Here is a 14,610-nt window from a genome sequence, read left to right as displayed (position 1 = left end):
GTTTAATCCTTTATCCAAGTGTGTGTAAACAAAGTTTGCACCTGAAAGTATCTTCAGGACTGGGGTAAAGTGGTACAACACCGGGCGACTCCTTGCAAAGGTGGAGCAAGCTACCAACACTCCTATCTCAGTATCTCCCATAATGCAAAACACATCTCCTTGCGGATATGTATAATGTTATGTATTAAGGGAAGGACCACTGCCCAGACTAGTTTCGACCTTTATTGAGGTCTCTTCAGTGGGAGCCAGGCCCAAGTGGAGATAGAAAGGCAGACGCATTAGCAAGGTCATCTCCTCGTATAGGAGCTGCCAAACGGTGTGCCACCTTTTTATTAATTTACTCTGGATTTAGAGAAAGATGTTGAAAGTTTATTTTTCACTTGGTCAGACTATAATAAATTTAGTTTAATCCTTTATCCAAGTGTGTGCAAAAAAAATTTGCGCCTGAAAGTATCTTCAGCACAGGGGTAAAGTGGTACAACACCGGGCGACTCCCTGCAAAGGTGGAGCAACACTTGGTTTGCACACACTTGGATAAAGGATTAAACTAAATTTATTATAGTCTGACCAAGTGAAAAATAAACTTTCAACATCTTTCTCTAAATCCAGAGTAAATTAATAAAAAGGTGGCACACCATTTGGCAGCTCCTATAGGAGGAGATGACCTTGCTAATGCTTCTGCCTTTCTATCTCCACTTGGGCCTGGCTCCCACTGAAAAGACCTCAATAAAGGTTGAAACTAGTCTGGGTAGTGGCCCTTCCCTTAATGCATAACATTATACATATCCGCAAGGAGATGTGTTTTGCATTATGGGAGATACTGAGATAGGAGTGTTGGTAGCTTGCTCCACCTTTGCAAGGAGTCGCCCGGTGTTGTACCACTTTACCCCAGTCCTGAAGATACCTTCAGGTGCAAACTTTGTTTGCACACACTTGGATAAAGGATTAAACTAAATTTATTATAGTCTGACCAAGTGAAAAATAAACTTTCAACTACATCTGTCACTCAGCCATCCTCTTATGAAAGGGGGATATAGCATTGGATTACAGTAATTTATAATCCAATGCTATACCCCCCAAATTATGCAATAGCCTTCCATACTGAATCCTGTCAAAAGCTCTAGCAAAGTCCAAAAATATTACGGTGTATGCATTTCCCTTATATGATTCAACTGAGAAATTGTTATAAAATGTAGTCAAGTTACTAAAATATGACCTTCTTTAGTAAACCCATGCTGTTCATTGCAAATTTATACACTGCTTGGAAATAAAGTTGATCAACACCATAGTGTAAGGAACAAACAGCCATGATGCCCACCTTATTAAGATGTAGGACGACCTCCTTTCACTGTGATGACTGCAGCAATTACACCGGGCATACTTTCCACAAGTGCACGATTGCAATCAATGGGAATTTTGGACCATTCTTCTTGTAATGAGGTCCCGGACTATTGTGGGGAAGACATCCCTTGACCTCACTCGACACTCCAGTTACTCTCACAGATGTTCACAATAGGGTTTAGATCAGAGCTCTGGGGCCTCCAGTTAAGTGTGGTGTTGCTCATGTCAACAAGCCATGCAGTTACAGCAGCAGCCTTATGACACGGTGCATTGTCTTGCTGAAAGAGACAATAGTTAGTTCCATAGAAATACCACATAGTAGGAAGCATTGCATTATCCAGAATGTTTAGATACCTCTTGGAATTCAGTGATCGTAACACCACAAACAGAGATCCAAGGCCAAACCAGGAAAAACAGGACCATACCTTTCCACTGCCACCATCAAATTCCATAAGGTTATGCACTCTGGTAAAAAATGTTCACCAGGAAACACCACACCCGTCAATCTACTCTGTAGAGGGTGTAACATGAATTGTTGATCCATAACACAGTTTTCCAAGCTTCCACTTCTCACTACCCACTCTTCGCACCACTGAAGATTATGCTGCATGTTGTCAGGTAATGTGGGGCTTGAATATTGTGGTTCTACCATGGAAATCCATGTTGTGAGCCTCGGTTCTGAATGTTTTTGTGCAGATTCGTGTTCCAGTCGATGCCTGGATCTTCACATTCAACACGTCAGCCGACAAATTGCAATTTTTAAATATTATCCTTTGCAGTCCCCATCACATTCAGTGAGTGTGGCAGGTCATCCATTGTAGGTAGCACTTGCAGTTGACTCCCTGCGCTCCATCTCAGTATGATATCACTGACTGTTGCCTTGGGATGGCCCAATTTGTCAATAATTTGCCAAACAGATAAGTCTGCAATAAGGCAGCCTATCACAATGTCTCATTCAAACTCTGTCAGTTCCCTTTTCACAGTCATTTCACCCAGACACAGTTACACTAACTTGGGAGCATCATATTCCTCCAATTTATACCAAGTGCAAACCAGTGACTTGTTACATGGCATGATGCATCCTGCCCACTGGGGTGTCTATTGTTCTCTTTCCAAGCAGTATGTATTTATATATGTATATATATTCCTATATATAAGCATATGTATATATAAAACCAAAATACAAAATGATGGTACAAAATGACAAAATTTCATGCTGGCTGAGGCATCGGCCGGTTAAACAAGGCCCCCAGCTGTTTTCGCCAGGGAACCAGGGCGAACAGCGAAAAGTCAGCTACTGGAATAAATCTGATAATACACCCCAACTCAACATCACCAGAGTTAAAGATCAGTACTAACAACAAAAGAAGCATGAATAGCAAAGAAATGGAGCTAGCTGAGGAATTAGATAAGTACCAGATCGACATAATTGGGGTGACTGAAACAAAAAAAGACAAAAACTGATGAGATCTTTCTGAGCAATAAATACAAAATGTTATTTAAATTAAGGGGATATTAATTCCCACATTATTTTAAAACCGAATAAGAAACTAAAAGATCGGAATCAAATAGTTTCGTGCTAAATATAGTAGCTATAAACGTATCGGCGACTACTAGCATAAGTTAAAGCACTTAGTTCAAGTATGTAGTACAAACTAGGGCAACTCGTTGCAAAGGTGGTGAAAGTTCTGATTGCTATTCTTAATATTCAGAAATTTCACCACCTTTGCAATGACTTGCCCTAATTTGTACTACATACTTGAACTAAGTGCTTTAACTTATGCTAGTAGTCGCCGATACGTTTATAGCTACTATATTTAGCACGAAACTATTTGATTCCGATCTTTTAGTTTCTTATTCGGTTTTAAAATAATGTGGGATTTAATATCCCCCTTAATTTAAATAATGATTTGCATCGCCGTAATGAAGCCGATTGGCTCTTTACTTTAAATAAAATGTTATATTCAGGCAATGACAATCAAGGAAAAGAAGGAGTAGCCATAGTATTCAACACTAAATACGGGACTAATCTTCTTGAAGTAGGCAGTCTCAAGTAGCGTGATGTGGGCAAAAATCAGAATGGGGAACTGGACATTGAGACTTATTTGTGCCTATGGTCCCACAGAAGGTTCTACTAAGCTAGAGGTGGAGGAATTTTTTGAGCCTTTAGAGAAAGCAACTGACACAATAGAAAAGGAAAAGTTGGTCCTTGTTGGGGATCTAAATAGCAGAGTAGGAAATGATTGTAAGACATACAAAAAATTTTGGGAAAATTTGGAGAAAAGAGCAAAGCTAATAATAATGGCAAATACCTGTTGGATTTCTCCTAAGGACATCAACTGGTTATTACTAACACCATGTTCCAACATAAAAATGTGCACAAATACACATGGAGAGAAGAGGCAAGGAATAAGAAAAGTCTCATTGACTATGTTATTGTTGATAGTGATGTTTTCTCCCTAATGCAGGACACCAGAGTGTACAGAGGATTTGAATTGGAAGTGATCACTATTTGTCTTGAGCAGGATAAAATTGAATTTCATATTGAAAAGATTTAAAGTGAATAAAAGTTGAGCAGCTCTTAGATGTCAACTGTTGACTAAAATATACAAAAATTATTGAAGAAAAAATAAAAGAGTTTGAGAAGAGCAACCCAACCTTGGAGATTCAGTGGCAAGCCTTGAAGAAAACACTGATTGATTCAGCCAGAGAGGCATGTAGTGTGGTTGTCTGCAATGATAGAAAAATCAGAAATCCATGGTGGACACAGGAAGTTAAAGGCAGTGAAGGAAAAGAAGAAAGCATATCAAAAGTTCCTGGCAAATAAGTCAGCTTGTGCTCTGAGAGAAAGAATAGAGAGACAAACGTAAGAAAGCTAAACACTGTGTAAAACTAGCTAAACAAAAGTCATGGGAGGACTTTGGTGAGAACATAGAAAATAAATATCAAGTAAGAAATTCTGGAGGTTGATGAAGAAGCCCAGAAATGGAGGTAAGAGTGTTGTAAAAGGAGTTAGAGATGATAAAGGTGAAATGAAAACGGGAGAAAAAGATATTCTTGAAGTATGGAGTAATTACTTTGAAAAATTGCTAAATGAAACAAGCAGTGATAGCAGAGTAGTAAAAAACACTCAACAGTCAGGAATATATATCCATACTTGAAGTAGAAAAAGCCATCAAAGGCCTGAAATGCAGAAGTATGGTGGTATAAAAGTCATACAGTGGCTGTACTGCATAGTTCAGAAAGCGTAGAGAGATGGACAAATTCCCGATGATTGGAGTAGAGCTATCATAGTACCTATATATAAAAATTGAAATAAAACTGAGCGTGAGAATTACAGAGGCATTTCATTATTGAATGTTCCTGGTAAGATATATGCAAATATACTTGAGAAACGGTTGAGAAGAATTGGAAAAAAAGCCTGGTGAAGAACAAGCTGGATTCAGGCCAAATAGCATCAGGATCAGATCTTCACTTTACGACAAATAGTTGAGAAAGAATGGGAATATAACAAACATCTACACTTAAGTTTTGTCGATCTGGAAAAGGCATATGACAAGGTGCCAAGAGAGACGCTATTCAATAATCTACAGTTATATTGTGTCAATGGGGCATTATATCAAGCAACACTTAGTCTTTATTTAAGTTGTAAGGTGAGCAGTTAGAATTGAAGGAAGTACATTAATAAGGTTAGTTTAATCCTTTATCCAAGTGTGAGCAAACAAAGTTTGCACCTGAAAGTATCTTCAGGACTGGGGTAAGGTAGTGCAACACCAGGCAACTTGTTGCAAAGGTGGAGAAAGCTCTCATCACTTCTATCTCAGTATCTCCCATAGAGGTCATAGGAATGACCTCTCATTGCTTCTGCCTTTGTATTGTCCACTACTGGGCCTGGCTCCCACTGACAAGACCTTAATAAAGGTCGAAACTGGTATATGGGTATTGGCCCTTGCCTTAATGCATAGCATTACACATATCCACAAGGAGATGTGCTTTGCATTATGGGAGATAGTGAGATAGGAGTGATGAGAGCTTTCTCCACCTTTGCAAAGAGTTACCTGGTGTTGCACTACCTTACCCCAGTCCTGAAGATACTTTCAGGTGCAAACTTTGTTTGCACCTGAAAGTATCTTCAGTTAGACTATAAGACTATAACTTATTATAGTCTAACCAAGTGAAAAATAAACTCTCAACATGAAGTACAGGAAGATAGTTTAATATTAAATATGGTGTCAGACAAGGATGTACATTATCCCCTCTGTTATTCATTATCTATATGGATCACATTATGAAGGAAAGTGGTATTAAACATGAATTCACAATTGGAGATGTTAATGTCAGCTCTTTGCTTTATGTAGACGATGTTATACTTCTAAATAAATCCACTACAAGTATGCAAGATTCCCTGGCTAAATTGAATAACTGTTGTAACAGATATGGTATGAATGTCAGCAATAAAAAGACAAAAACAATGAAAATAGGCAGAATCGTTGAAAATATCAACTGTGTTTTGAATGGAGAACCTGTGGAACAAGTAAAACACTTCAGCTACTTAGGCACGATTTTTAGTCAAGATGGTAAATTAAAAAATGGAAATAGACAACAGAATCAACAAATCTGGTATGGTAGGAAGTCAACTTAATAAATTCATATGGAATAAAAGACAAATTAGTCAGAACACAAAATTAGCTGTATACAAGACAGTGTTCAAACCAGTCTTAACTTATGGATCTGAGAGCTGGGTCAGTAGTAAAACACTTGACCAAAGACTAGGGACCACAGATATGAGAGTCCTGAGAAAGATTAGAGGCGTGAACAGATGGCATCAATGGCAATATTATATTAAAAACGAAGATATTAGGAAAAACCTTGACATTGTCAGCATCCAGGAATGCATTTGCAGAGCTAATCTCATGTGGTATGGTCACTTAAATAGAATGGGTGAGGAAAGATTAGCAAAACAAGTGTTCTCTGCAAGGTTGGTAGGAAAACAACCCAGAGGAAGACCAAGATATAGGTGGATTGATACTGTACAAAGTGCCTTAGACTATAGAAATATAAGATCTGATAATGTTGGAGTCTTGGCAAGTAACAGACTGATTTGGAGGGAAATTGTAGATAGGAAGTTAGTAATGATGTAAATTTTCATGTAGTACTATCATGTCCGGTACATCCCTTGAGGGTACATAGCAGGAATTTGATGATGATGAATATTCCTGATGATGACCTTGATATATAAAGGCCAAAATGACAAGTGTTATTTTAATTAAAGTAATTGCTCGGGGTGCTTAAGGGTTAAACCTCTATAACTGAGGGGAGACCTCCACATAGCCTTTAAAGATGTGGAGAACCGAACAGAGCTTCTGATATAATTCCAATCCTCACCTTCTCGTGGTGCACCCAGTTGGGTATCTACCTGGATATTGAACAAACGAAGATCGGCTGACAATTTGGAATTTAGTCGACCAAATTTTATTCTTATTGGTTAAACCAAAATAAAAAATGATGGTACAACATGACAAAACTTCATGCCAGCTTGGGCGTCTCCCGGTTAAACAAGGCCCATTGTTTTCGCCAGGGATCCAGGGCGCACAACAAAAAGTCAGTTACTGGAACAAATCTGAAAACACACCCCTACTCAACATCACCAGAGTTAATGATCAGTACTATCAACATAAGAAGCATGAATGGCAAATAAATGGAGCTAGCTGAGGAATTATATAAGTATCAGATCGACATAACAGGGGTGACGGAAACAAAATAGACAAAAACTGGTGAGATCTTTCTGAGCAATAAATAAAAAATGTTATATTCCGGAAATGACAATCAAGGAAAAGAAGGAGTAGCCATAGTATTCAACACAAAATACGATGCTAATCTTCTTGAATGGCAGGCAGTCTCAAGTAGTGATGTGGGCAAATATCAGAATGGGGAATTGAACAATGAGACTTATTTGTGCCTATGGTCCCACAGAAGGTTCTACTAAGGTAGAAGTGGAGGAATTTTTTGATGCTTTAGAAAAAGCAACTAACACAATGAAAAAGGAAAAGTTGGTCCTTGTTGTGGATCTAAATAGCAGAGTAAGAAATGATTGTCAGACATATAAAAATATTTTGGGAAAATTTGGAGAAAACAGCAAAGCAAATAATATGCAAATTTGGAGAAAAGAACAAAGCTAATAATAATGGCAAATACCTGTTGGATTTCTGCTCAAGACATGAACTGGTTATTACTAACACCATGTTCCAACATAAAAATGTGCACAAATTCACATGGAGAAAAGAGGCAAGGAATAAGAAAAGTGTCACTGACTATGTCATTGTTGATAATGATGTTTTCTCTCTGCAGGACACTTGAGTGTACAGAGGATTTGAAATTGAAAGCGATCATTATTTAATCTTGAGCAGGATAAAATTGAATTTCATATTGAAAAGAATAACATGTAAGAAAGTTTTAAAGCGAATAAAAGTTGAGCAGCTCTCAGATGTGAAATGTGAACTAAAATACACAAAAATTATTGGAAAAAAAAATGAAAGAGTTTGAGAACAGGAACCAAACCTTGGAGATCCAGTGGCAAGCCTTGAAGAAAACCCTGATTGATTCAGCCAGAGAGGCATGTAGTGTGGTTGTCTGCAAAGATAGAAAAATCAGAACTCCATGGGGGACACAGGAAGTTAAAGAGGCAGTGAAGGAAAAGAAGAAAGCATATCAAAAGTTTCTATCAAATAAGTCAGCTTTTGCTCTTAGAGAATGCAGAGACAAATGTAAGAGAGCGAAACACTGTATAAAACTAGCTAAACAAAAGTCATGGCAGGACTTTGGCAAGAACATAGAAAATAAACCTCAAGAATGTGGTAAGTTATTTTAAAATTGTTGAAGAAGCTTAGAAATGGAGGAAAGAGTGCTGTAAAAGGAGTTAGAGATCATAAAGGTAACATGAAAACAAGAGAAAAAGAAATTTTTCTCCTGTTTTCATGCACTGTGATATCACAAGCAGTGATATCACAGTGGTAAAAAACACTGCACAGGCATACATATTCATACTTGAAGTAGAAAAAGCCATCAAAGGCTTGAAATGTGGAAAGGCAGCAGGAGTAGATGATATTCGACCAGAAATGCTGAAGTATGATGGTATAAAAGTTTTACAGTGGCTGCACTGCATAGTTCAGAAAGCCTGGACAGAGGGACGAATTCCCGATGATTGGAGTAGAGCGCTAATAGTACCCATATATAAAAAGGAAATAAAACTGCATGTGAGAATTACAGAGGTATCTCCCTACTGAGTGTTTCTGGCAAGATCTATGCAAGTACACTTGAGAAACGGTTGAGAAGAATTGTGGAAGAAAAGCTTTAGTGAAGAACAAGCTGGATTCAGACCAAATAGAGGCTGTCAGGATCAGTTCTTCACTTTACAACCAATAGTTGAGAAAACATGGGAATATAACAAAGATCTGTATTTAAGTTTTGTCAAGTTGGAAAAGGAATATGACAAGGTTCCAAGAGAGAAGCTATTCAATACGCTACAGTTATACAGTGTCAATGAGGCATCATATCAAGCAATACTTAGTCATTATTTGATTTGTAAGTCAGCAGTTAGAATTGAAGAAAGTACAGGAAGATGGTTTAATGTTAAAACTGGTGTGAGACAAGGATGTACATTATCCCCTCTGTTATTCATTATCTATATGGATCACATTATGAAGGAAAGTGGTATTAAACATGAATTCACAATTGGAGATGTTAATGTCAGCTCTTTGCTTTATGTGGACGATGTTATACTTCTAAATAAATCCGCTACAAGTTTGCAAGATTCCCTGACTAAATTGAATAACTGTTGTAATAGATATGGTATGAAGGTCTGCATTAAAAAGACAAAGACAATGAAAACAGGTAGAATTGTTGAAAATGTCAACCGTGTTGTAAATGGGGAACCTGTAGAACAAGTAAAAGATTTCCGCTACTTAGGCACGATTTTTACTGAAGATGGTAAATTAAATATGGAAATATACAATAGAATCAAGAAAGCTGGTATCGTTGGCAGTCAGTTGAATAAATTCATATGGATGAATTTATTCAATTGACATATGGATTGAATAAATTCATAAATTAGCTGTATACAAGACAGTGTTCAAACCAGTTTTAACTTATGGATCTGAGAGCTGGGACAGAAGTAAAACACTTGACCAAAGAGTAGAGACTGCCGATATGCTAGAGGTCTGAGAAAGATTAGAGGCATGAACAGATGGCATCAATGGCAATATCATATTAAAAACGAGGATAGATATTAGGAAAGAACTTGACATTGTCAGCATCCAGGAATGCATTAGCAGAGCTAATCTCATGTGGTATGGTCACTTAAACAGAATGGGCAAGGAAAGATTAGCAAAACAAATGTTCTCTGCCAGGTTGGCAGGAAAACAACCCAGAGGAAGTCCAAGATATAGGTGGGTTGATACGGTACAAAGTGCTTTAGACCAGCGCTTCCCAAACTGTGGGCCGCGGCCCCCTTGGGGGCTGTAGGTTTTGTTTAGGGGGGCTGTGAAATAATGAAATGAAATTTAAAATGTTTTAAGACTAAGTAGATTTTTTTTATTTTAAAAGAAACGTATTTAATTTTTATTATTTATTATTTCTTTTTTGTTATTTTTTATATTTTAATGGAAAAATTCACACATTGGTTCACAAACTTTGCTTCCTGCGTATTTCGGCGCTTAATGAATATTAATAAATATTGCTTATTCATATGTTTCATTTCAAAGCAGTGGTTAATTGTATTTACTTCGAATGCTCTCCAGGGAAGCTCCAAATCTTCCTGCCCCTTTTATCACACTTTCGTAATCAGGGACTGTTGATATTGACTTTATATACATATCAAAACTCGTTTTATATTATCACTGTCATCCGAGCTAGTTTTCTGTTACCAATAAAAGTTTCGCATATACTTCACACATGAAAAAAGAAGCTTAAACAAGTTCATGTGGGGAGATAGTAATTCTCTTGCAGTGGTAAACAACAACCCTCCCTAACAGCCACTATACTGCAGAGGCAATAAAAACAAGTACTTTTATTATGCCAATGAATAAGGTATAAGGAGTCTGTGTAATATATTTCTCAACAAATAGTGCAATTAGAGACAACTGGGATAAAAACACACTAATTAATGAATCACATGTCCCCTCATACAGAAACTATGCTATATAGACTGAATCAAAACCATATGTTGCATGGGCAAACACAGTATCTAACTAAAAACTATTGTTATTAATTAGATGTGTGTGAGTTCGATTTCCCAAGGCAGCAATAAAATTCAACCGAACGTGTTAAAATTCGTAAAAGTGTTAAAACTAAGTAATATATATATATATATATATATATATATATATATAATGAATTTTATGGCAGTTTCACATATGGAATTCGGTTGAAGAGAGTTAGCATTTCAACTCAATTGTCAGCTATGCTTTTATCTTTCGGTTGAGCGATCTTTTGTTAATACCGCACCAATCATATGCACGTTTTAATAACCCTGCCTTTGCTGTCTGTTTTGCGTTAGGCTTAATTACCGTAAAGGGAGAAAAGTCACAAAAGAGAAAAATTTCCTGGTCCGGGGATTCCCTTATTCAGGTAATATTCACTAATTTCATGTTATCAGTCTGTGATGTGCCAGTATCGGTAAGTGGTGATATTATTTGATCTATTCTAAATTAAAAAATTTAACTCCGAGATGGATAAGTGGCTGATAAAAAAATAAAAAAAAATTCCCGTGAACAATCAGAAGAAGCAGAAACAGACTCAAAAAAAAAAAAGACAGTATTTCATATTTTTTTACCAGAACAGCCCACATCGTCTTCAGAACCAAACAGTAAGAGGCAAAAAATGTAATATAAGCAATTGATTTTGGCAATATTCGCTGTGTATGTTTTGTATTGAATATAAATACAATAAATATTATAATAGTATATCTCTCTATTACGATTTTTTTTCGAAGGGTGGGGCATGAAATATTTTAATTTTTGCAAAGGGGGCCCTGACATCCAGAAGTTTGGGAAGCACTGCTTTAGACGATAGAAATATAAGATCTGATAATGTTGGAGTCTTGACAAGTAACAGACTGATTTGGAGGAAAATTGTAGATAGGAAGTTAGTAATGATGCAAATTTTTCATGTAGTAGTATCATAGCCTGTACACCCCTTGAGGGTACATATCAGGAATTTGATGATGAAGTAATTGCTCTAACAATGCAATTTATCTCCATAATTGTACACAATGAATTCTAATCATTTCACTGTGTAACCATAAAAGAAAGGAGCACATAGTCTTTGAGGATAGCATAAATATGAAGAGAGAAAATTAATCAAGACTTACATACTGCATTAGGCAAATGAAATACGTGCAATATTTTTTGCTATAGATCAGATAGGGAGAAGCAACATGCCACCGATTAGAATTATTTACTGTCTCTATTAGCTATTATCCTCAATGATGATTAATCTTTGTAGATATTTTCGACATAAAGTGGCTTGTAATTATTTTTTTTTAAGTACTAAGAATTTAATCATTTGCAATTTAACTAAGTTTGTAACATTGCAATTTAGAGAAATCAATAATCAACATTACTATAAAAAACTAAAAGATGTTAAATATACAACTGCTATCAAAACATGCCAAAATATCTTTAGTTTTTATATACTGTATTTCCCATTGACATACAGACATACATATATTTCAAATTACTCCAATAAGATTGTTTTTTGGCTATGCAAAATCATAGTCTATATTTATACTTTTAATAATAGGAAATGAATAAGACAGGAAAAAACAAAAAATGAAATAATAAAATGCTTCTGATATGTATAATACTTGCATGCTATTTCATCTAAGGCAGTGATAACAAGTGAGGAAGCGCCCTTCTCACTGATTATTTCTCTCGCTTCTGCAATCTTCATCTGCCAAGATTTCCCTAGTTTAAAAGTTATGTGCATTCTATTACATATATATATATACACACACACGTATGTTAAATGTCAAATCACTTAGCACATATATACAACCCATGTACATTAAATATCCAAGCACATACAAGTATCACTAATACAGTACAACATGAATTTTTATTTTTAACCCTACGAAGAAACAATAGAAACTAATATTTTAAAAGCATAAACAAAGAAAATAAAAACATTGGATAAAAAGCAAGAACAACTATTCAAATTTCATATTTTGGCATCGGATTTTGGGGACCTATGAAATTTAGAAATAATCAATGATCCATTGTGAAGTCAATAATATGCACTAAAAGTTACTTTACTTAGCATACCATTAATACTTGCAGAATGAAAATGACTGAAAATTCAGTTAAATTCTTTATAGGAAAGTAGAGACAAAAATCTTTAAATTCCGTTTAAATGATTAATAAACCAAAATGTGCTATTATAAGTCTCATAATGGTTGGAAATAAATCTAGTTACATTTAGTTACATAGAGTACCACTCAACTCTCAAAACCAAGGAATCACATAATGGTTTTTATTTAAGTTAAGGGATATTACATCTCATATTGTTTCTTAGCCGAATAAGAAAGTCAAAGAGTTTCATGCCGAATATAGAAACTATATAAATTTCGGCGATTCCAAGCGTAAGCAAATACCTGGATAGTGCAGCACCTGACCCATTTGGTAGTGCAAACTGAGGCAAATCATAGTAAGGGTGGAGCAAGCTCCGATCACTATTCTTGGTATTTACCCATAATGTGAACTTAGCACCTAGGAGCTGTATTACTGTTCTACATTATGAGAGAAAGTACTACCCAGACCGGTTTCAACCTTTATTGAGGTCTCATCAGTGAGTAAGTAGACCTAGTTAATACCAAGTTTGTAGCGAACAGAACTTACATCCCTTATATGAGAATTGCCAAGAAGGTGTCCTAAATAATTACTAATTATATGAAGAGCCAAAGGCTTCAATTCGGCGACATGAACTTATTTAAGTTAAGGGATATTACATTGCATATTGTTTCTTAGCCGAATAAGAAACTCAGAGTTTCATGCCGAATATAGAAACTATATAAAGTTCCGCGATTCCCAGCGCCTGGATAGTGCTGCACCTGACCCATTTGGTAGTGCAAACTGAGGCAACTCATGGCAACTAAGTGGCATGCATTTGCAACAACATGTGCAAACTGAGGCAACTAAGAAACAATATGGGATGTAATATCCCTTAACTTAAATAAGTTCATGTTGCCGAATTGAAGCCTTTGGCTCTTCATATAATTAGTAATGATTTTTATTATTATCATCATCCTGAAACCATCTTTAATTTATAGTATAACTCAGGAAAAAAACTTTTCAACATGAATCTCTAATCCAGAGTATTTTAATAATAAGCTGTAATACCTTTTGACTACTTGTATATGGAAATATGACTTCTGCATTACTTCAACCTTGGTATCACTTCTGGGTGTGGCTTCACTGATGCTTTTGTACTGAAGTGGTTGCTTTCTCTGAGATATGAACAGCTCTGCTCAGTGGTACGGTGGGCCTGCCATTGGGCAGAGCCAACAATGAGGGCTCTTCTTGGTGGAAGAGTGGGCCTGTCACTAAGTTAAATGATCCTTTGAGTCGCTCACTGTTGAGTAATCTGAGGGATTGCATGAGCATGTCATTACATTGGATAAAGCATGTCATTACACTTGGATAAAGGATGAAGCCAAGTATATATAATTTCTTGGCATCTTTAATTTATATTAATTTAATTTTCACTTGGTTATACTATAACCAATTACTCTTGCTAGAGCAATCCATAAATACCACAGGAATGATGTCATTATGAATTGTGTATCTACTACATTTGTAATTCTGCGCCAAGAATCTAGTGAAATATCATTATTGTCAATAAGGTAATTATTTTCCTCTGGTGTTGTTTATACTGTGAAAACATTTACGAAGAATAATGAATAACTATTTTCTTTCTTATTACTAACTGGTATACAGGTCATACTTTTTCCATGAACCAAAAATATGCTGTAGGAATTGCAAGAAGAAAGAAAACTACTGTTCATGCGGCAGTAGCAAATGGAAGAGTTAAAAACAAACAAATGAATACTTTAAAAAAAAAAATTCAACATTTATTCAACAGGTCCATCAAGCATATAATCAGAGGAATTTCTTTTCTTTTTGATTTTTTATAATTCACTCATTTCATTTTCAAAAGGCAATAACATTTTGGTAACTACAGTGATAAAATAATAAGACCACTGAGGGTTAAATATGA

The 14,610-nt window shown here is 35.9% G+C and overlaps 1 protein-coding gene across 3 annotated transcripts in view; it reads right to left on the bottom strand.

Moving 5' to 3' along the window:
• Nucleotides 1–14,610, bottom strand: part of LOC150102909 (xaa-Pro aminopeptidase 1-like) — a 416,385-nt gene that overhangs the window by 287,060 nt on the left and 114,715 nt on the right. For all 3 annotated transcript variants that reach the window (XM_090398386.1, XM_090398385.1, XM_090398387.1), the window contains one exon: nucleotides 12,207–12,302. In XM_090398386.1, coding sequence (XP_090254512.1) covers nucleotides 12,207–12,302 — 96 coding nt within the window. The remainder of the gene's footprint in view (nucleotides 1–12,206; nucleotides 12,303–14,610) is intronic.

Source organism: Typopeltis vanoorti, chromosome 9, assembly GCF_054136105.1.
Source record: "Typopeltis vanoorti isolate ZY-2024b chromosome 9, IOZ_Tvanoo_1.0, whole genome shotgun sequence".
NCBI classification, from domain to species: Eukaryota; Metazoa; Arthropoda; class Arachnida; order Uropygi; family Thelyphonidae; genus Typopeltis; species Typopeltis vanoorti.
This window is presented reverse-complemented; position numbering and strand designations above follow the sequence as displayed.